The sequence below is a fragment of the Lepisosteus platostomus genome, chromosome 7 (assembly GCF_059453375.1).
Source record: "Lepisosteus platostomus isolate fLepPlt1 chromosome 7, fLepPlt1.hap1, whole genome shotgun sequence".
NCBI lineage: Eukaryota > Metazoa > Chordata > Actinopteri > Semionotiformes > Lepisosteidae > Lepisosteus > Lepisosteus platostomus.
In genome coordinates, this window is record NC_142617.1 from 62,534,978 (window position 1) to 62,558,515 (window position 23,538).

The following is a 23,538-nucleotide window of genomic DNA, read 5'->3' on the forward strand; positions in this document are numbered from 1 at the left end:
TGATTTACTCAATCTGTTTTCACTTTTATTATTTTAGATAAATGTGTTGTTTACAATCACAGAGAAACCAATTCGATACGTAGCAATTCTAGTCATTCACTTTTCAAATAGGAAGTACAGTATATGCTTAGCCACTTTTTCAGGCCACCTTTAACTTTTGGAAAGATTCAGGGCAAATGTCAAGTGCAGATGTTGCACAAGCAACTCTCCACTTGATCTGTTTAAACAAACATACCGTTCCTATGTCAGACAGGATAGGCTTTCGTGAATAGAAACCATAACAAAGTAGAGCACTAGAATGTTAAGAGCCCATTTACTCTCAGGCTCACGTAAGAAGATAGGAGGAACCTATTTCTCTTTAATAGCAGGAGGTTTTTTCAGCTTGAGGTTATTGGGTTCATACCAGCATCTGCTAGCACAAATGGGCATGCCTAACAAATTCAACAGTCAGAAAGCAAAGGCAGCTTGCAAGGAATTTCCAAAATCTGGGGGGGGGAGGGTAGTCGTTTAGTCTGAGGTCAAGAAGTCCATGCCATTGCCTGTGAGGACAGATGATCACTTACTGAAGCCTCCGCATACCTTTCCAAAATACCACAGGCTGGTACAAACTGCAGGCCTTATCCATGACGCCCAGAAGTAACTCAAATGTTTTAGCAGTTTACTTTTTTAATTACAGGACTACTGACAATATACAGCACTCTTTGTCATTGTATGGAAAAGTGTTGTTGTTATTGAGAATTAGTTTCGCTTTCCTGACATCAATCTAAAATATTTTTAAATCTATAAAGGTGTTTAATGGAAGAAACTGTTTTACTGAGAAGTTCTTGGCTACTTCAGTCTGCATTCATCTGCTCTGTCCATATCATTACAGACATAAAATAATGTTTCTTCCATCCATAATTTACTTTTTTTGAGCATTTAGGTTTTGCACTCATAAAAGCCTTTTCTTATATATTGTCATCATGAACCTTTATTGAGCTGCTGGACGAAGGTCTCCCACAAAACCTTTGGAAAAGTTTTACTTCAGTTTCTGTAAAGTTAATTTTCGCACCTATGTTCATGCTAGCCTTGTGCTGTCCATGTACTTGGAAGTGTTGTTTCTCTGGGCTTGGTGCAAACATACTTATTACTATATAACAGCATATCTTGGGCTGTGGATCGTGATGGTGATGATGAAGGTGTGTTGATCTCCTTGTTGGGGTATGATATAGGACAATCGCAGCAAGACATCTCCTGTCAAAAAGAATACAAATTAAATTTATTGTGTTATGTACTATAGAAGATCTTGTCTTTGACGAAGAAAGCAAGAAATCTGGATCTGTAATTTAGATTGTTAAATACATTATTTAATCCATTCAGATTCTTCCAGTCAGAGGTCACTATAACCCCTGTAGTATTGTACTAGGATTTCTTAAATGGAACTAGTCAAGACTTCAGCTCACAAGATATCAGGTATAAGGCTTGCTATGTAAAATTGATTTGTATATGGATATTACCACTTTGGTCGTGGTATTAAAAATTCTTTGCATAAAACACTGTTTTGCATATGGCCTATTTCCATCAGAAAACCACCAAAATAAAACTTGACCTAAATAGAGGAGCTGACTGCAGAAATGTAATTCTTCATTTGAAAAGCAACAGTCCCTTAGTAATCAATCCAGTATAAGATGTCTCTTTGTATTTTTAAGTATGCCAGTGTGGATTCTGCTTTCTCTACATGACATTGAACACTTCTGCTGACCAGTTGCGAGGTTAAGTGGGCAGAGACGTTTCTCTCAGACTTGTGCAGCAACAGTCTCTTCTGGAACAGTTTACAAGAAATGACTGAATGAAGTGTGGGAGTAACAGTCTTGCTCTTAATGGGTGTTTAAATGCAAGTTGAGCTTCTCTCTGGAAGTTGGTTTCATGCTAGAAGAAGTCTTTTCTCCTCTCTCATTACTCGTCTTCACTGTGATTAGCGTTTGCCAATGAATAACTTTTCACATTGGTGTTGCTCAAAATACACACATTCAAGATTCCTTGAAAGATGTTCACACATTCAGCTGAGCTGTGTAAATTAATGCATGTTTTAAAAATGTTCAGCAGTCATGTTTTGACCCATTGTACCTGTTAAAAAAGCAGTTTTAAATTGCTTTCTTTACATTTTACAAAAGGAAAAAATGTATCTTGCAACTTAAAACATTGACACCTGTCGGGAATTAAGCCCCAGAGTTTGGTCAGTAGGTGGATTTTGCTTTGTGCTGAATCTATGAGTGCACCACTGTTAAACTGTGCTGTAGTTTCAGCTCTTTTCAGTTATTATTAATTTGTTGTTATTATTACTTAATTTGAAAGTATGGACTGTAAATTCTCTAGTTGATTTATAGTTTTCTTTTTGCCCCCAGAACTACTCAGAGATACTGAACCTCTGTGGCGAAGGGGGACTTCTCTTCGTGATCTGCACTATAGTGGGGCTGCTGGCACATAATGGCTGCCATATCACTGTGATGGATCTGCGCCTCAGTTAGAAGAAAAAGACGTGCTTTCAATGAAATCCAAAGTGGTGAGTGGTGGGGTTAGCGAGTGTCGATCAACCAGGCTAAAACCCCAGCCGGGTGGGAAAAGAGCAAACCGAGAAAACCACAGCTCTGAAATGTTGCGAGGCTGATTAACAGCCTGGTAATAGCTGTGTAAATGATACTGTCGCCGTGATATAAGTACCCGACGTCAATGTCTCTGGTGGTTTAAGTCCTAAATTGAGCAGACATTGATTTCACCCTTGCCAAAAGGAATACCGGGCGGGATCTAGACCAGATCAGGGAAAATGAATTACTCTATCAGGACTGTCCAGTTTTTTATTTGTTCTCTGCTCCAATTACGTTCTCCGAGTCTCAGTTGCATGCAGTCAGTAACCCAGTGCTCCAAAGGCTTCCTGTGATGGATGTTGTGGCGGACAGATACAGAGAACCAGCTCCACAAATAAAGCCATTTCTCAGTCAGCTAAGGGAGTGACAGCTGTGTGCTTTTACAGAAAATGTTTGATGTGCCTGCGGACAAAAATGATCATTTCAGAACTAAATTTAAAAAATGACGCGAAATCACAGACATACAGTATATAGAATTTATTATTCTCCTTCAGACTTGGAATTGTATAATGTTCACTCTCCTACCTATATCTGTTTATACAGGTCAAGGTCAGTTTCAAAACACACGTCTGAAGATTGTGTGCTGTAGAGATGGCCAGACTGAAATACCAGACCATGGATCGCAAAATATGGTAGAAAAAGCAGAATGGGACCACTTTCTGAAAATCAAAAAATAAAAATGAACAAACTAAAATCCAACAAGAAAAATAATGCGATTAAGGGGAGAAACATTAAAGAAAAATCACATTATACTTTTACAAAATGCTATTTCTAATATGCTATGTATTTAAATTATACAGAAAACAAAATCTCTGAATTTAGGCAAGGAATTGACCTCAATTGCTAGTAGACATCAAAAAAGCAGTTATTAACAACAATCAAAGATTCTTCCGATTGCTTCCCTCTACAAAGGTTTTCACAAGAGGATTAAATTTCAGATTAGTCAGGTAGGAGCCGAATATCGTATGTAATTGCATTGCTTGAAAATCAGTGGCTTGTAGCTGAAACCCCAAGGTGTCTCCAGATCTAATTAATCTGTCTTGGACCACAGTCTCCCAAACTTGAAAGACCAAAATCCACAAGTGAAATGACACAGACATACACTGCTGTTAATGAGTAAATGAAGAGAGGGCTTATCTAGTTGCTGCTTGAAAACATCACCATCTTGCTAACAATTATACATGTTATATAATTTTCAAACCATAATTTGGGGTTAAAAATAATAGCTGATTTTGAATGCAGTCTCAACCATACTGGAGCTTGTAATCCATTATTTGTTTAGTGATGCCAGTGACTCAGCCAGTGAGTCACCAGTCTGTAGTGTCTAGCATTTGTTGCCTTTATGTCATTTTAGTCATCACCTTATAGAGGTCCTGGAAGTAAGCAATATTTCATTTCCTAAAAGGGCAAGTTATGTCTCTTTCATCAACCCGGTCCCGCATGATATTCTAATCGCAGAGAAAAGAAAAGCATCAGTCTTTGTAAAGTGGGTAGCAAAGGTGCATCTTTGCCAAAAGAATGAAAAATAAAATAAATACTGCACACTTCCACTTCCAGGTGACATATTTCAGGATCATAAGCACATGATTGTATTTTAAGGTTATGGTCTCTGGTTGGGATTGTATTCAAAGGAAAGGAAACACACTTCACCACACAACCACTTGCACAGGAAATTCTATTGTTATACATTTTTGCAATACAGAAAAATCATATGATTCACCCAAACTCTTAAAAGAATCTGCTTCCGTTATGATGTTCTACCAAAGTCCTGTAAGTTTGAAATACGGGCTCAAATCAAAACAAGTATATAATTTGATTTTCTTGAAAAAATACTTTTCTATATGTTATATAGCAGGCACATCCCCAAAAAAGGGTTGTGGGGATCTGGAACAAACTATTAAGGCAAAGCATACACTATGAGATCCGTAATGAAAAGACTGGCAGAGACACTCAGGTGAGGTAGCTACTTGCCAGCAAATGAACAGAATTTATCATGTGGTCTTCCTCTTTCAAATGTTCTTACATATAGTGATTTATTAACTGTAAATAAAAGCAAAATTTACTTTGTATTTTCTCATGTTTTTATTTTATATTTTACCCATAGCTTTGCTTTAAAAGTATTACATGTGTTAATACAAATGAGAATTATGCCAGACAGATAGAGGTGGAGTCTTTAATAGTTAAAGGATTCTAACGGTTTATCTATTTCCATGAAGTTCTATTCATTTGCTTTGTACTTGCGTACCAATGATTCACATCACACTCTTGAACTAAAAACAATTTACCACTAGAATGTAAAACTTAAAACAGGTGGCTAAGCCCAGTAAACTCAGTATACATGAAAAGAAGCAGTTGCACTTTAAGAGCTACAAACATCAAAGAACTGCTTTACTAAATTATTAAAGGCTGGTTTCACACCTGGAGACAGTCATAAAGTCATACCTGAGCAGGTGAAAGACAGGAATAGCTGTTAGGAATCCTGTGGGTATTGTTTGAGTCTATTAATTAGAGATAGCATAAACACAGCCAGCTTTAGAGGATAGAACCGCTAAAAACAGAAATGCAATAACAATAAAGCAAGGCTTAATAGAGGAGTTTACAAAACTGACAGTCTTGTTTCAGTATTGCTTTGTCTTTATTATTACTGGCACAAAATAAAAGAGCCTAATTATATTGTAATACCACCCATAAAGTCAGTAGCTTTTTACTGCCAAGGCTGCACAGCAGTAGATTTATTTAGATATCTGGTAGAATGGAAGACATTAATCCATCATGATCACAAACCTAACTCGTGTCTCCAGTGGGAGACAACTCACCTGGGTTTGAGATAAAGGTGGGAATCTTGTCATAATGACCTGGATTAGAACAAATGTCGCTAGGCTACTTCACGATGCCACAGGTGGGAGAACTCGCACTGCAAATAAATTTAGTAAAAACCGTCCTGCTCCATTTCCCCTTTTGTTCAGTTCCCTCTTAGAATGACAGGATGCGGCACAATGCACCGTTGAGACATTGTTCATTTGGGTCGTACTGTTAGTTCAGTCTCACACAGACATCAACGTATGACAAGTATTCATCGGCCCCCTTCTGTTTTAGGGGAAATTTGTACTGAGCATTATAACAACACAAGAGATAAAACCAAATAATATCCTAAAATTCTATAAGCATCTGTTCCAGAAAACTTTAATTACAACAATTTGAATACACTAGAGCTTGTATTAAGAAAACCCGCTCCTGTGTGTATGGTCCACCTAATGAATTTTATTTCTATAAATCAGTTAAGGTAAATACCTGGACCTAATAAAGATACAAATATTGCATTTTGTGTTTGATTCAGGCATCTTCTTTCTCAGTATCAAAAGTGCTCCTGGGCATATTTTAGTTTAGGGCTCCATTATAACCATCTATTAACGTTTTAGAAATGATGTTATGTTCCCATAAAATTATTACATACTGTACGTCTAACCTACAGTGAGGGTTAAGACTATGGTTCATACTGTGGTTTTTTTTAATAATGTCCAATTAATCTCAACTGGAGTTTGGGTATTATGACATTAACATCACTTTATTAATACTTTATGTACTATACTTATGTTTAATTTCTCCAACATTTTTAAATGCCTTGTGCAGTCCCTTATTTACTCTTTATATACTCTACATGATTCCTGCACCGAACCCCACCCCCAGGACAACCAAGAAACATATGTGAATGAGATGAAAAAGAAAGGAGGTGAAAGCTGTGTCTCTTGCAGCTGTGAGCCGCACGTGATGACCTTTGGCAACATGGTGGTGGATGCTGTGAACATTCACTATTGGTAACTGTATTTGGAAGACAGGGAGCCACAGCTGAGCTTTATATTTACAGTTTCAGGGCACAGACAGGCTTTTCCATCACTGCAGATGTGAACCCCTGCATTGTACTGCTGTCTTTATTATCTCATCTTCTAGTCAGCCATGTGTAACGTCCTCTGCACAGAATTGCACAGGTATGTGCCGAGGTTGTGTGCTCTCACAGCACACATTTTATTGTACATCATCCAAAGTTTCTGAGTGGGAATAAGCCAATGAGCAACTAGCTGACCAATATCCACGACACACTGGATGATAACTATCTCAGCGATATTCAGGACATTTTAAATGGCTAATTAATATTCCAGGTATATGGAATGCTTTCATACAAGTGAAAAAACAGACTCCTGTGTCCAGCTATAAATACACAATGGATTTATTTGGGGGAAATGGAATGGAAGAGTGTCTTTTAGGCCAGCTAGCTCCAAACGTGTTCAGGATCATTCTACTGACCATATAGTTAACACTATTCATGACAAACGGGGGTTCCTACAAGTACATGCCATTTTGTTCACAAAATGCAATCTCAATGACTCTTAGGAACCATGGCACTGATTAACCTTAAACCTGGCAGGTTTCATCATGATAAAACTTTTTTCCAGCACAGGTTGCAGGGATATGCAGAGAATGTGCCCATATTGGGACTTAGAAGCTTGGTGAAATGCCACCCATAACATTATGTATTCTTCTTCAAAAAACATGTGGCCAAGTAACTCCAAACGTCATACAGTAGGTATTATTCACGTGACAATACAATACGGTGAAAAGCAGATCCTGTATAACTCATGTACAGTATATGAGTTATGGCAGTATGGCAGCTACCTGACCACCATTTTGTTTTCTTATATCCCATACCACAGTCTGCTTGTATACAAATATTGTTTGTTCAATTAACTCCAGATTTGGTAGATATTCTAAACTTGCTACCAAGATGTCAGATGTACAGCTCTCATACGAATCACTTTACCAATTGTTCTGAAACAGCAGGTTTCACCTCACCTTCCTCAGATGCTCACCTCACATGTTGAAGCAACAAGTTCTATGCCCACATTGGGTCATCAACTGTTTGATGAAACGTGTCTTATTCCACTATCTGCTCTTCTTCCAAAACTGGCCAATGAACTTCAGGCTTGGAATGTATCATTCTAGTCTCCCCTTAGTTTGCTCACAGTTCACTTACGCTGTTAAAGTAAGTTGGAAGGTACTTCCTTGGAAGCCATGTAGTTGACTTGTGTACAGTGTCAGTATCTGTATCAGTAGAGTCAAGAACCAGCACACACAAAACACCAGTTTATGCTGTTTAGTTTTTTAGAAGGACGATTTTGTGTGCAAACACTATGTCACCAAATTCACAGAAAACAGGAGGGTTACAAATGCAAAATTGTACAGATGTGGCCAGGAGTTTTTCCATCTTTTGACTGGTCTACACTGACTTTGAAGTGACAAGCAGTGCTGTCAAAATGGAAACTAGAATCTGTTCCTAGAAGATTCATTCTGGTATTGTTCTTACTAGTAAGTAGAGCAGGGCATGTTTGTATAGCCTGAGTGAACACTGAGCTGTCAGAACTTGTAAAACCAATACAGAGGAGGCCCGGTCTGAGGTGAAGAAAGCTGTTATCTTGATTCTTTTCTCCTTAATAATGAAGCATTCCCCACACTCAGAGTTTTAATTCAACATCTGCATGTACAGGTACCTGCCAGACAGGGTCTTTTGTAAAATACAACAAACCACCACAGGTTGTTAGTGACAACCAGAAGGATTTTTGGGATACAGGGACCCTGAAGGTTTTGTAGCCTCATATAATTAGGAAGGCCTGCACTACTCAACTGTTCTTAAGCAACTGTGTTGAATGTTTTGTCTGAGGGGTACGTTTTCACTGGCCTACTGAGATACTCTGGATGTAAAGCACTCAGTGGTTTTGGTAGGAAATATGTGTGTGTTTCTGATAAGAAGATAATGTTTGTCTGTTTATGGTTTTGCATAGTTTATTAAAATTTGATTTACAAATGAAACAGTAGAATATGAAAATGGAGCCCCAGAAAGTGACTCAAGTGTGCCTTTTACAGTGAAGAGGGCCTAAGAACTGCTTTGTTAATTCATCATTCCTGCAGGGATGTAGTGCATTGAACCCATTTACAAAAGATGTAAAAGTACACATTGAGTACCCTTGAATCAAGGAATCTATTCACAACAAAACCTTTTTCAATAAAACACTGCAATGTCTAGTTTTAGATGGAGAATACAGTATGCCCCGATATAAGGACATAGCTCTTAAAATTCATAACATAACTCACATCCAAAGACGGAATAGCATTAGTGATGTCTTGATATGCAGCCCTGGCCTCATAAATGGGTTTATTTGCGATGCTACCACACAGAGAAGATGAAGTTGTGTTAATCCGATTGAATTTTCATTGCCTTGCTGGCTACGTAAGGTCCATTAATAAGAGCTGTGCCTCAATGATTGATTAAACTTGTATAAGTAAACAGTTTAATGTGAATTTATGTGCCAAGGCATTCCAAACAAGGAAATGTGAACAGTGTACTTGTGTAGAAAATTAACTTGGCAGTAATCAATGTAAAGCTTTCCTAAGGAAATATAAAATAACCCAAAACTCAGGTGTGTAGGATTTCAGGGATTAGTATTTCAAACAATTGTAGACAGGTTTTTGTTGTGTTTTGAAATCTCTAATCACTCAGCTTGGGGAAACTATTTAAAAGAGTCAATTGTGACTTGATTTATATTGTAACAATTGAACAATGAAATCCTAAACCAGTACTCTTTTAAAATCTATGTATAGATACATAAAGTAAAATGTCCTCACAAGAACCTATACCAGATTTATCCCTGCTTTTGATTTCAACACATTACAAACTTCAACAAGAATACTGCTTGAAAGGGATTCTTTGTATTCAAGACATGAATTCATGAATAAATGAACTGAAAGAAAAGGGCAACCAATTTTTGCCAGCAGCTAAAATCCCAAGCTGTCGATTGGATCTGTAGTTAATTGTTCATAATATGCAAAGGCCTTGCGGTTTTTCTGCTCTCAGTTAATATAAAACCTGTCTCTTTCGACACAAGAGTCCTCCCCTCCCCCTCGTCTCCCCCTCCTGCTTAATGTGCCCACACAGGCCTTCGCTCCTAGCAGTGTCACTATCCAGTCTCGACACCAGCCACCAGGGAGCCCACACACACACATGGACAGCATGCGTGTGGGGGGGCCTGGCCGAAAGAAGAAAGCTGTCAAAGCCTCCTTCTTCAGTGCTCCCCGTATGGAGCCTTAAAAGATTTCATATTTGCTAAATATTTATGAAGTTAGGAATGTTGCACAGTGCAGGGCTGACCTTTTAGTGGTATGGCACAAAAGGAGTTTTTATTCATATGTCCCGTACAATGTCAGATTTTCATATAATCCAAGATGGATGGCTTATGCATGATCAGAAATTGGAAATCTTCACGTTTACACAAGGGTGACAATGTGGCATTGATGAGTACTGCTGCCTTGCAGCACTGGGGTCCACCGGGTCAATTCTGGACCTGGGGTACTGTCTGTGTGGAGACTATATGTTCTCCTCGTGTTCTCATGGGTTTCCTCCCACAGTCCAAAGACAAGCTGGTAGATTAATTGGCCTCTGGGGATATTTGCCTTGGTGTGAGTGTGTGCGTGGTACTGTGTGTCCTGTAATGGACTGGCAACCTGTCCAGGGTATACCCTGCCTTGTGCCTGTGGCTTGCCAAGAAACCCTCTCTTGCGTTCATAAACTTTCATCTGTTCTCACGTTCTTAGTATTGCGTGTTGCATTATTAACTGTGCAGTTTCCTGTCTGTGCATGCAACCCAAGATATTACATAATAAAAGACTATTCCCAGGCGCGCTATTCCCTTGAAAGACATGCTATAATGTTATGAAAAGAAATACAACTGGCCCAAACTACCAAGACAGGTCTTAAAAACAGGTGTGTTACATCTAATGAAAGTTGTTCAAGCAATTAATGCAACCTCCTCTGTTGTTTGGCTTTCTATCACCCCTGGGCTCCCTTACAGGTCTTATGGATTCAAACAAAAACAAAAACAGAATTAATTAAAATCTTGCTTGTAATGTTTAATCAAAATCAGAATCAGTGCCGTTTTTACTCCAAAGGTCCTCTCGCAATTAGAAATACAGGTCTTCTCAGAAGTGTCAATTATTTCTTCTCTCTGCGTGCCCTGAAGCTACAAACCCTTGTTATTGCTCTGGCCTGAAATACAGCCATCCTTTCTTGGTAACTGAAAAGAAAAAGAAACTCCTGCAAAAATAAATACCCACCTTGAGTTTATCAATACGTTATTTAGCTATAGGAATAGTAATAGTTACTCAAAAGTAAATATTTCTCAGCTATAAATAGCAATAGTTACTCAAGAGTAATTTTTTCTCAGCTAGTAAGAGAACTTGAACCTCATATATCTCAGGATCACAAGCAGGTTTTAAAGATGTGATGGCATGTTCCTCTACGGCTGTTTCTTTTTTATCTACCGAGTAATTACAGTCACATATTTTACCTGCAGATGGTGCAACACTCGTGTGCAATATGACCTTCTGTATTCAGATGAAATTTCTAGATCAGAGAACTGGCTTAGAGCTTGGAATTCCAAAATGACAAAATTATTTTTCCGTATTCACTATGTTTACACTGCTTGTTTAGGACGAATGATACTTAGATGGTGTAGGAAATTATTCCAAATGAATCTACAGGCTGAAAGTGTGTGCAAATTCTACACATTAGGGGAAACACAAAAAAAATTGTACTTCTATATTATTAGACATTAGCTAGGGAGATCTCCTTTGGCTTTAAAAAATGTATACGTCCTGGAACGAGCAGAGTTTAATTCCACTCTGAAAAGTAAATAGAAAGTCTGGCTGTGCGCCTTCATTCAGGTGTGGGAGTGATGGAAGAAAGGAGGAGCAGGTAAGAAGAAGTGAAAGGAATGTGAGATAGGCCTGGGAGAAGAGGGAAACGCACAGAGACTGGAATCCAGGCAATGAGTTCAGGGCAGTTGTGGAAGGCATAAAACCGCAAATGAATGGAGAGATTTAAAAAGAAATGAGTTCATGTATTTTATCATTGAGTAGTAAGGGGAAAGCCTTGAACTAGTTTAACCTTCACACTTCCCCTGAGATTCATAGTTAACTCTTTAAACAGAGAAGTGCACATGTCTTTTGTATTTAGTGAGAAACTACATAACACTTAAGTACTGCAGGACTCACTTCTTGTTGTACAGTATTAAAAGAAAAATCTTTTAAGAAACAAAAATGGTTACAATCTTCAATCACTTAAAATTAAATATATATACAAAAAAACTTGAACTAAAAACAATCTTCTTACTGTCCAGAAATTTGTCTGAAAATTACAAAGGATAATAAACATCATTCAGTAGATACAAAAAAAGCTTCATCAATAGAATGCCAAAGAGCAACTATATTATGATTTATGTGATGCTTAACATTTTAGATTTGGTTTGTCCAACAGGCATGAGAGTTTTACTGATGTCACTGCTATTATGTTTAATGTGAAGCCCTTATAGAAACTCGAAACACCATTTAAGTGAGAATTAGGTCACTTAAATGGAGAAAATGTATTATTTGAATGGAATAATCTTAGGTGTACATCACACTAAAACTACAATGCCACTTTAAATTAAGAAGCAATGCATATTAAACTCTTTGCAATTCTCAGTTTTAACAAGATACTCCTGACATGGAATCGATTTCACATGATGTTCAACAGAAATCCCCCTGAGTAAGTACAGCCTTCATATACTGATAGAGGTCTCTGTTTAAGGCTGAATCCTCCAAGAACATTCATCCACTTGGCATACTGAGATTCTGTCAAACTAAAATCAAAATATGATCCAAATAAGAGGGTATGTGATGCTGTAAACATTCTAATATCAGTGGGTTACACCCAGACTGGGTATATAGCGCATATTTCATTAAGATCTCTTAAACGAATCCCTTATTGCTTCAGTCTGTTTTGTCAAGTATTAACCTCACATTTTCACCATATAACATAAATATTATAAAGCTGTGTTCACTTCAGAAATTTGCCAAAAATGTTCTTATTTTTATCGTTGGAATGTTGAAGCTTGTACAGAATCTAGCATCTCAATCATTTGGTGAATCATTAATTGAGTTATACATCCATAGACTATTTTTTTATTTTCTGAACTTTGGGGATTCACGCCAGCCTCCTGTACTCTTATAGCATACGGTCAACTCAAAAGTCAGCAACATCTAAAAATTCTGACTTCATTATCGCAGCCATTACATGGTACACGTACCTTACTCCACTTATTTTGCAGAGATATAATTGCACTATGCAAGTTGAAACTTGTAAATTAATAAACCGAAAAAAATACACATAAAACGGAACAACTGTGGCATGCCATATGTAAATTAACAATGCGATGTGCTAACATTGACGGTAAGTGTTGACGTACGGTAAAGAGGTCATTAAATAAAAGCTAAGTGTCCCAATAATAGATTCTTTATTCATTTGCGAAATGTCCCAAACAAGTTGGGTTTGCCCCCTTTCTCTTTAAATTGCGGTACAGATTCAATACAATAGCACAGTACGTAAGAAGAGGAGTTATTATATCGAGAAAACATGGCATGATACTGAAACAGCAATCCCCCTACACGTGGCACCCTACTTTAAAGATACAATTCTGATCTAAACATGTGACTTTTGACGCCGACGCTGAACAAAGCCAAACAGGGAGACGCGTAGTCCTGCTTCCCTTGTAACTCGTGGTACAGCGTTTTTGTACCACTGTTCTTTTTTTTTGTTGTTGTTGTACACGACCAACAGAAGCCTCCAGCAAATCCGTTCACTTTGCGTGAGCCGCCTAGTGCAAAACAGCAAATATAGAATAGTCACATGGACTGCACAGCTCCTCTCCAGCCTATTTCCATATTCCCAGCGCTCTCTTACATAAAGTGTTTCTATTCACAACTCTGGCATAGAGCCAGCACGTCCTCAGGGAAACCCTGTTTGCTGACTGACATTGGGTCATTGCTTACCGTAAAGCCTGTAGGAGAACAGCACCTAATTCCTCTCTCCAGAGATAAACAGCAGTGCAAGTGATAAGACACACGCAACTACTACCGCCGCGACAGGACCGAACAGAACAGGATTATGTAATCCGGGTGCATGACGTCATTTAAAGTCTGTAAAGTCAAAGTGAACAGTTGCCACATGGTTGCGTAGAGGATTCTCGGTGACATCTTCTCGGAACACTTTCAGGTCACATCGTCCACCATCTTGTGATGACGAGAACGGTCGTCCTTATTCCCCGGATGATGTACCACGTAAATTGTGCTTGCAGGCTATTTCGCAAAAAACAATGCGTTGAAAACAGCATAAAGCTCAGACAGGTATTATGGCTTGATATTATCGCCGTACGACAGCTCAGTTTTTTCCTCAATAATAATAATAATAATAATAATAATAATAATAATAATAACAACCTTTTATGAAGCGCCTTTCCAAACTCAAGGTGTATATAGTGATCAAGAAAGGACAAGAAAATACAATTAAAAGAAAAACATTCAACAAGAAAATACGGGTTCATACAGATAGAAGGAAGAGCAACCCCACAGGGATTTGAAGGGAGTGAATTTGTCTCTGGTGGAGTCGGAGGAAGGGAGTTCCATGAGAGTGTAATGATGGAGCCAGAATTTTCAAAGCCTTAAAAGTCAGTAACAAAATATTACAGTATATTGAATACATGACTTAATAGGCAACAGATGTAAAGACTTGAGTATAGGAGTGATGTGTTTCAAAGTGCTGGTGTGAAAAGTCTATCTGTAGAGTTCTGGACACAAGATTTAACACCGTTTTAAACATTTTTGCTATATTTGAATAATTAATCACTTTGGTTTTATTGTTATTGCCTTTGTATGTACAACACTGAAACAAAAGTTTATTGTCCTGATTTTTAATTTAAATTCATATAAATGACAACACAACACGGACACAAACAGAAATGTGAAACACTAGTATGGGCCATAATTCATAACACAACCTCCCTGAGATCATATCATTAGAAAGAGCAAGACACAACACTCAAAGAATTAAATATAAAAAAAAACATTTAAATTCAAAAGAGGAATGTGAGATTAGAAATCAAGAAAAACGTGTTGTCTTTAATTGAATGACACTTAATTACAGTAACTACTACTCTTTAGGCCCATACCTCGGGAGTGAGAGAAAGGAACATTCATAATGACCAAAGACAGGCTTAGAATATTTTATCGCTGTCCTTTGGGATCCATAATAACAAAACACTAGTTTCAGGAATACTGGAGTAATTTTTGCAGCGTTCGTCCGAACGGTACTTTTTCCTCCTGCTTGATGTCGGGAATCATGTCCGCACTCCTCTCCGCACTCAGATGGATGGAAGGGCGCCTGTCTTGTATCCGCTGCAGTCCCGCACGGGTCACGTTGCGGCAAAAGTCTACCTGGACGGTTTGCAGACTGTGTCCGTAGGCGACCACGGCCCGCAGGGCCTCGTCCGTGACCCGCACGCAGTTCTCCAGTCGCAGGCAGCGCAGCCCTGCGCAGCTCTGCAGGACGCGAGCGACATCCCGGTCAGTGATATGTCCACAGCCGGAGAGCGTCAAAGACAGGAGATTGGGGCACCTGAGGAAACATGTCCACAGCGTCACGCCTACACACCAATCTGCGTCGCGGCTGAAATTAAACCGTGCCAGCTGTTTCGACGTCGCACGGACAACTGCGCATTCAAGACACCCCAAACGCGCAGATATGTCTTTGCGACAGCTCTGTTGAAACCTGAAATGGGATGGAAGTTCTTCACCGAAGTTCAGGTGGGATAACAATACAAGAAGCCAATTTCACCCACCTGTCCAAAATCATAGAGTTCACCGACGTTAGCTATATAAAGTATATATCACACCTCTTTTTCGCATGTCTTTTCCTGCATTCCTCCTCCTCCACCTCGGCAGCTCCGCTTTGATTGAACCTCCTCGACCAACTGTATGGCCAGGGAGCTGGCCCATAATCAAACGATGACTCACACCAAAAATACTGTAACACTCTCAGGTTCACATGGGTATGCACCCTCAAGTCCACCGCTGGGGACTCAAACCCAGGCCTCCGGCGTCACTCAACAGTGACCCAGCCTCTTGAGCCAAAGGGAAATCTCCCGCCGGCTGCGGTCCCTGCTGTTCACAGGGAAGGGCGATGCCGGCCGTATGCGTTACAATACGCAAGACATTCACAAAGCATCGGATTCTTGGATGCTGTTATTCGTCCTGAACTTATTTTTAAATTTAATTCTCCATTATTTGATGTCCATGTTATAGACTATATACAACATACGTAAATTTGTGAAGCAGTAAAAGTATGTGCCACAGCGCCATTATATCGGAGTAGTGTTTAGGGCGCTAAACGTGTAATTATAAGCGTGCGGCTTCATGTCACAGGTAAGGCTTCGCCTGATGTACCCTTAAGTAAGTTACCTCATTTAGTTTACTCATACAAAAAGTCCTGTTGTATAAACAAGTGCAGACGAAAGTCACCTTGGTTAAAAAGCGTCAACCCAACTTATTATTATTAAATGGAAGTACACCTTTATGGTTATTAAACATTCAACTCAAAATGTCAATACCGCTACCTGGTGGCGGCATTTTTCTAGCAGTACTAGGGCCGTGTAGGTTTAACACACCCCAGCTGACAACAGCAACTACAAAATGTCACTCAGCCTTACTGCTTCGGATTACATAAAAAGGTTATGTAATCTTAATACTTTACCACATGCGACTCGCACATATTCGAGCGGAATGTGGTAAGAATGTAGAATCGGATCCATTCTTTAAACAGACTCCATGGTACTCCTCCTGTGCATGAAGTGAACAAGGAAAGAGGCCAGACACTTTTAAACTCCCATTACCGCTGACACATCCCCCTTTCACTCACTGCACTGAAAGAGGGTAAGACCAGTCTTTAGAAGAAACGGATGTTACAGCAGTGTGTAGATTCTGAAGAATGTGCCCCTGAGATTCACAAGGGTGTCCAATGGGAACGATTAAATAAAACAAAAAAAGCAATGCATTACCCATAACATGAAAGTCTTGCTTAACCAACAGTAATACAGAAGTGATTAATTACACCCTCCAGATTTCTATAATGTGTGAATTATGTTTTTTTTCCCCCAAAAATGATATCCCTCCCAGTAAGATTGACATTTTTGGCGTGCACCGGATATTGCAGTAATGTGCCTCCATTCCAACCTAACAGATTTCTGAACATCCCGTCTTTCCCTCTGCAGCTTTTAGATTTCCATGCAGATCAGGAAAATATGTGGTTCAAGTTACGTGTTTTAAGACGAAAAAAGCGCTTAATGTTGCTTTACGGTATCACCTTAGCACCCGTACTGAATGTCAAACCCAGCCTTGTAGATTCATTGACCTGTGATGACAGAAATGAACGTTTCGTTTTCAAAACGATTTTAGGGAACAGCCTTTAGATTTAAAAAAAATACATTCATGTAAGCGCTAAAAATAACGAATTTAAATTAAGATATATGATCACATTTATTTTAACAATGAAGTGGATACGTTTATACTGAAAATAATTAACACCCTTAACCATCCTCCCCGAAAAAAGACGACAACCTACTTAGCTTGAAATCATATTTAAAACTGCACGGCCTTTCCTGGAATGGAGAAAGACAAACTACAGTTCTCTGTAGAAAAGGGAGTGGCGGTAATTTCATGTTTCACCCAGTTACGTGAGGACAGACATATCACTTAAGTGTCTACTGGCGGTGAGTGGGAGAGTTCATACAGTAGTTATTCTAGGACAGGTGCTGCTTGCTTGACACTAAATAACCTCTTCTAGAGCGAGGGCAAAAATACCACTGTGGTCATATTCTACAAATTACATTTGGTTACTTCCAGGAAGGCAAACTTTTAAAGTGATTGTAGACAATCGACAAGTATAATGGTTAAATACAAGACTTCCATGTAAAATAAGTCTTTACACTTTCTTTTCAATGTCTTCTACCACAAACATTAGTGTCTGTTTACAAAACTCTCCGACTCTGTACAGTATATACACACAGCATTTCATCTGTCTAAATTAGTACAAACGCCGCCTAACTGGTATTCCAGCAATGCAGGATATGCGACTTTTGATTTGGTGGATTTTATCATTGGATTTGTTTTCTTTTGAGGGTCGTTTTACATTTCAGAACTGTAGCAATCTGTGCTTCAGCTGAAGAAGAACCGAGAAATGGAATAAAGAACGAAGTAGATGCTGAAACTCTTGAATTCCACACAAGCTTCCTGGTGTTCTGCCCATGAAGTGGACGTTATAAAGTGACGTTCAGGAGGGATAACAGCAACAAGTCCATCTCACACAGCTGCACCTTTTCACTGTCATCACCAAACTAGAGGAGCTACATAAACTGAACTCAGACACCTCCCTTCACATTTGTCTCCAGCATCCCTCCTCTTCCCCAACACCACCTTCCAGCTGCCCCTGGTTTCACTTAGTCTGAATGGGGTTCAAACCTCCTTATCCTGTGGTCAAGAGGCCATTAACCCCACTAGTTACGCCACATTTGTCTGACCAAGTAATCCAAGCATTCACAAAGCTTTCAATCCTTGGGTGTTGTTGTCCTGAGTGAACACAATAGTACACATTGCACATCTACAAACACAGCTCCACAGGGTTCTACTTTCAAGCAAAAGAAAGCAAACATTTTGAAATACTTTTCCTGTGTGTGATGTGACTTTTTATTTAGAATGATGACTCGCACGTTTGTTTCCTATTTTGCAATAATGCAGCTGAACACGTTAATCAATGCCCTGTCAAGATTGCACTCTGCAAAACATCTAAATGTGAAAAAAACTCACTCCAACAAGGGAGCAATAAGAATACGGGGGGGGGGAACACTCACCTGTTACAAACCTTGGATAAGAAATCGCTGACGAGGGTCTCGTGCTTTCTGCAGATATCCTTCTGGAACATGGTTTTCATCCAGTCCTCAATGTTGCACACTTTGACCCTGCTGGAATGCCAGCAGACAGAGAGATACCTCAGAGACGACCCGAGCACAAAGTTATCCCTCTTCAGCTCGCAGGGAGAGTGAAAGCTTAGCACAGGCCAGAGGGCCGCGTCAAGGAACACTTCCCTGAGGAGGAGGCAGGTCAGAGAAAGGCTTCTGCGGCTTTCCTTGTCCAAGAAGGAGAATAAATGGAGAAGGCACTCCCTGTTTAGCTCTGTTATGTGCATTGCTATTGGAAGCAGACCCCCTAGACTTTGGCAGACAGCTTGCTATTACAGTGCAACAGCAGGGTCTGTGAGCTGTGTCGTGCAGCTCAGATGCGTGATTCCCTCCACAATCAGTCACAGAACCTGTTGGACATATAAGGCTTTGGAATGGTGTTTATTTCGGGACAACAACTGGCGCTGCAGTCAAAAATGGAAATGTGAGCCACGCCAGGCAGCCTTGCCTTCCGAGAGCTCAGTCTCCATCTGAGAGAGCTGCGCGTTCGAGCAGATGTTCAGAAGATTGATGCTGAGGACAAAAGTTCATGTGACCCTTGGCAGTTCCGGAAGGTTCTGAAACATCAGGTCACACTTGTGTTCACAAGGGCTCGTTCTGTGTTTCTGGACTTACGAAGAGTTCAGACATGAGGGTTTCTGAGCTGATGGAAAATATTTGTGCAGAAATGTGAAAGGCAGCAGCTCAAATTATTCCTATTTGAGAGGTGTTCTGGAAAGTGGCCACAATTCTCTGAAAGAAGTCTGGCTTTAGCACCATTTCTGCTGCGAAAACTAAATCAAAAGAAAGGGCACAGTCCAGCAATCAAAAATGATTACGAAGAAATAATTAGAAATGGCACGGGAGATGTTTGAATAGGAATTATATTTTTAATGCACACCAGCTTTGGTGAATCAAAATGAATGGTACTGACACCACCACAGAATTTAACTGTAATAAACATTAAGGTGAACAGAAATGTGTGGCTTTAAGGTTTGGAATTGGTGAAGTAAATTACTTTTGCTTACTGTCAAATTCTGCATTGTACTGCTATAGTTTCCCGAAGAATCACACAGGCACACAAATCCACTATAAAGGCCTTCTTTTCTAAACCTAAAGCCTGCTGCTTGCTTGCTAGTGCATTCCACATCCATTCAATGTATCTCTACAGGGAAGCTAACACATTAAAATGATAATAATTTCAGCTTCACTGAAAATATTAACGGTGATTGGAATAACTTTATTCACACTTTATTGAAACATTAGGCTTTATGATTTACAGTATTAATTTTAAGAAGAGAAGCTGATTACAGGACTCACATGCGCTGGCCTGCTGTAACATTACAGTGCTATGTTTCCACGTACAGTATACAGGCTACGTACAGTGAAAAAAAAATTATAATGGTCTTGCAAAGCAAAGAACTGGTAAGATTACTGCTGAGGAATAGTATCTGCATCTGTCATTGAAGTGAAAAGAGAATTCTTTATTTCAAGCCATACATAATTCATTTTCTTTTCCCTGACACGCGGCATCAGTGAATTCCTTTGATATGATAATATGACCTGCTCTGCCTCAGGCCAGTGGACACAAATGGTGAAGGTGTGCTCCCATACTACTGCCAAAGGTGCTGTAAGGTGCTGTAGACTGGGATTATGGCAAGCAACACTGTAAAACAGAATGATTTCTTAAACTTAAAAAAGATCGCATCTCCGTTTTCCTGAATCTCGGGCAAATTCAACAAAAAGAAAATGGTTTTGCTCTTCATTTGAAACCAGTCATGTCAGGAGTTGACATCTAATATTTTACAGGATCAGCTTACCATGAGGGCTTTGACATTTCAATGGGACTCATAGTGGAGCACTGCTGTGGCTTTGATACCAGAAATGAATTTGAAGTAGCACTGGAAATCCAGATACAAACGGTTCTTGAGATCCCAAACAGCTGCGACCTAGCCTAGAAAGAAAAAACGTAACTCCTTAAATGGAGACTGTGTTTCCGTCAAATAGCCAGACACCTGTGGATTGACTTCACCAAGCGCCAGCAGCTGTTCACCTGTTTTTCTAACCCACATAGTAGCTATTGCATTAGAAGAGAGAATGCAGAAGCTGACACGTGCTGTTCTGCTTCAGCTGGCACTTTGCAGGCAGAGGTGGTTACTGAGCTTCGTGTGGGTGGTAATCGTATTTGTAGGACAGGGCGAGGAGTTCTGTCATTTAGCGAAAAGCACAGCAAGATTTATTCAAATCTAGCTCACAGGGATGAAAGCTGTTGCTAACATCCCAGAATTACTCAAAAATATATTTTAACATATAATTTTATACATTTTGTATAGCTCTTCTTTTTTTTTCATCCCAGAAATCTACATATTACTGCATGCGTTACATAAAAGAAAATCAGTTGTGCTGTAAAAAAATAACACGTGCAGCACTCTTTGTATCCATTATAGGGAAAGAAAGTGCTTCCACAGGAGGTTAAATTAACATACCAAGAAGAATTGTCAAGAAGATAGCTCAGCAAAGAAATACTATCTTCTAAAGTATCTGCTAAAGGAGCATCCACCAAGAGAAATCATTTCTCAGAAGTTACATATAACACAAAGCCAGAAGAATAGATTTATTGAAACTCTAGTTTTGTGTTTTTTCCTGTCCAGACCAACTGGAAGCAGTTAAACTGTTAATAACACGTTTTTACGTAACATGTTCTGTCATAACAGATTACAAATAAATATTTAGCAGAATTATTAGGAAACCGAAGGACAGCTGAGATAAAATAATCAATCATTTACATTTTGACATTGTTATGCCTGTAATTAATTTAAAAAGAAATTAAATAGAAATCTCCCTTCTAAAGGGTTACAATATCATAAAGCCTTACTTATATTAGATTTTTATACAAATATATAACATTTTCTTTGCCTTGGAAAAAGAAAGCAGACAGCCTGTAACTATCTGTTCAAGACAATAAGACACGGCCTACCCACAATCCTATACAGGAGTGATTTCAGACATAATCTCTTCTGCCTTTTGGGTGTTACCACCCCTTAAAGTGCCAGCTGAAGAATTCCTATAACAGGAGGCTTCTTTGAACAACCCTAACTAGCAAAGATAAAAAATAATTGCTTTGATTATTTTGGCACAAAGCATGCCCCATTCAATTGACAGCTTGACCACCAATAAAAAAAAAACAACAGTAAAAAGGTGCTTATTGAGATTTTAACACTTTTTGATTTTTTTTCACGTCCCCCGTGTGCCCTGGGGTTCAATTCCTGGGGTGCCATCTGCATGGAGTTTGTATGTTCTCCCCTGTGTTTGTGTGGGTTTTCACCAGGTGCTCTGACTTCTGAAGTCCATACTGGTAGGTTAATTGGCTTCTGGGAAAAATTGGTCCTGGTGTGAGTGTGTTTATGTGTACCCTCTGATGGACTGGAATCCTGTCCAAGTGCAGCCTGCCTTGTGCCCCTTGCTTGCCTGGATGGACTTTTCCCCCATGCCACTGAATTGGATAAAGTGGTTAGAAAATGGATTAACTGATGGATGGGACTCTTTCAGCAGCTAGCTCTTCATGATATAGAAAAATAACTGAACACCAACCGAGACAATTCATAGCCCGAGTTTGTTTTTAGGGTTAAGCCATGCAAAGTCTTAAAAGAAAGTTTTGAGAACATGTTCATTAAGTGACAATCTGATTAACCAGATGGCACTTCATTTATTAATTTATAGCACAGTAGATACGACAGACAGATGGTACTGTTAAAATCATTCCCATTTGATTTGAGGACAGCAGAAACTGTGGGTTCCTCAGACAGTGATAAGGAATCTCTTTTATGGGAACGAAGTGGCTTTAAAAATAGATTGCCATCTCAAACAAACACTGAAATACAGGTTCTCACTGGTTGTTCTGGTTCTGGGAGCAAGGATCTACTGCCAATTGTTTATCAATAGAAGTTCCATATTAGTGACCTCAAAAGGCTCAGTATGTCTGGCTAGCAACGTTGTTTAACCTCTTCAGTTTATCTAAAAAAAAATGGATGAATCCACTACCACACTGTTCTTAACAATTGGCATTTATGCATCACCGTGGAGTAAAATTCTGTTTTTAATGGAAGTGGATCTTTAATGGCACTCATTTGCACTGTATCTTGCCTCATGTACAGGTAGTTCTGAACTTAAAGAGGCAGATATGTTCCTAAAAGATGCTCCTTAACACAAAAACACAAATTAAAACCCCACAAGCATGCGTTTACAGGGAGAGCTGCGTTCTGGACTACAGTGAAGCTCCCATGTGAAAATGAATTCACGTAAGATATTTAGCTGTATTAATAGTCATTTCTGAACTCTTTGTGAACTACACATTCGTTAAGTTTGATCAATTTCATATAACAAGTGAAGCCGTTAGGGGTGTGTCGTGAATTATGTGGAAAATGGATGAGTCATGTACCCACAGACACGAATCAACCTTGCAGCGATTTTCAGTCCTTTCACTTTCAGTGAACCTTCCAAATGACATTAATTTTAAAGTCGCATAAGTAAAAATTTTTTCCAAATGTAGAGCTTTAGCAGATTATGAATTGCAGATTTTTAATTCATTTGAATGCAAAGGTTACAATCGTTTTTCCCTTTTAAAACGACAATGCAGAATTTTATTGACAAATTATTTGCATTGAATTACATTTTTAAGATTTATACACATAGTATCTTATTGTCCTCGACATACATAGATTTAAATTTGAAATTTTAGATGATTATATGAATGTTAGGTACAGACTAAGACAATGACATTTTTATTAATTTACTTAGCATGCTTGAGGTGAACAGTGGCTGTAAGGACAGAGAGACAAACACCACTCACCTGTCTGTGCATCAACCATGTGATTCTAGTCATCCCTGTGCACAAGTCATAGAAGTGGCTTTCTGGATGTGGTCTAGGAAGCTCTGGCAAGTTGCCTGTCGCATGCCAAGCCAAAGCGTGTTAAAAGTGAGAACAAACATAAATGCACAAATTAAGA

The 23,538-nt window shown here is 39.1% G+C and overlaps 1 protein-coding gene across 1 annotated transcript; it reads right to left on the reverse strand.

Moving 5' to 3' along the window:
• Positions 1-14,439: 14,439 nt before the first annotated feature.
• Positions 14,440-18,910, reverse strand: fbxl22 (F-box and leucine-rich repeat protein 22). Its single transcript, XM_088641650.1, has 2 exons — positions 18,446-18,910; positions 14,440-15,159 (listed from the first exon to the last, which is right to left on the reverse strand). Exons 1-2 carry the CDS (start codon positions 18,778-18,780, stop codon positions 14,811-14,813), a joined length of 684 nt encoding a protein of 227 aa, XP_088497776.1. The 5' UTR covers positions 18,781-18,910; the 3' UTR covers positions 14,440-14,810.
• Positions 18,911-23,538: the final 4,628 nt, after the last annotated feature.

Coding starts and splice junctions, on each gene's coding strand:
- fbxl22 (XM_088641650.1), bottom strand. CDS start 18,780: ATGCACATAACAGAGCTAAACAGGGAGTGCCTTCTCCATTTATTCTCC. Junction 15,160..18,445: donor TTATCCAAGGTTTGTAACAG/GTGAGTGTTCCC, acceptor ATGTTTCCTCAG/GTGCCCCAATCTCCTGTCTT.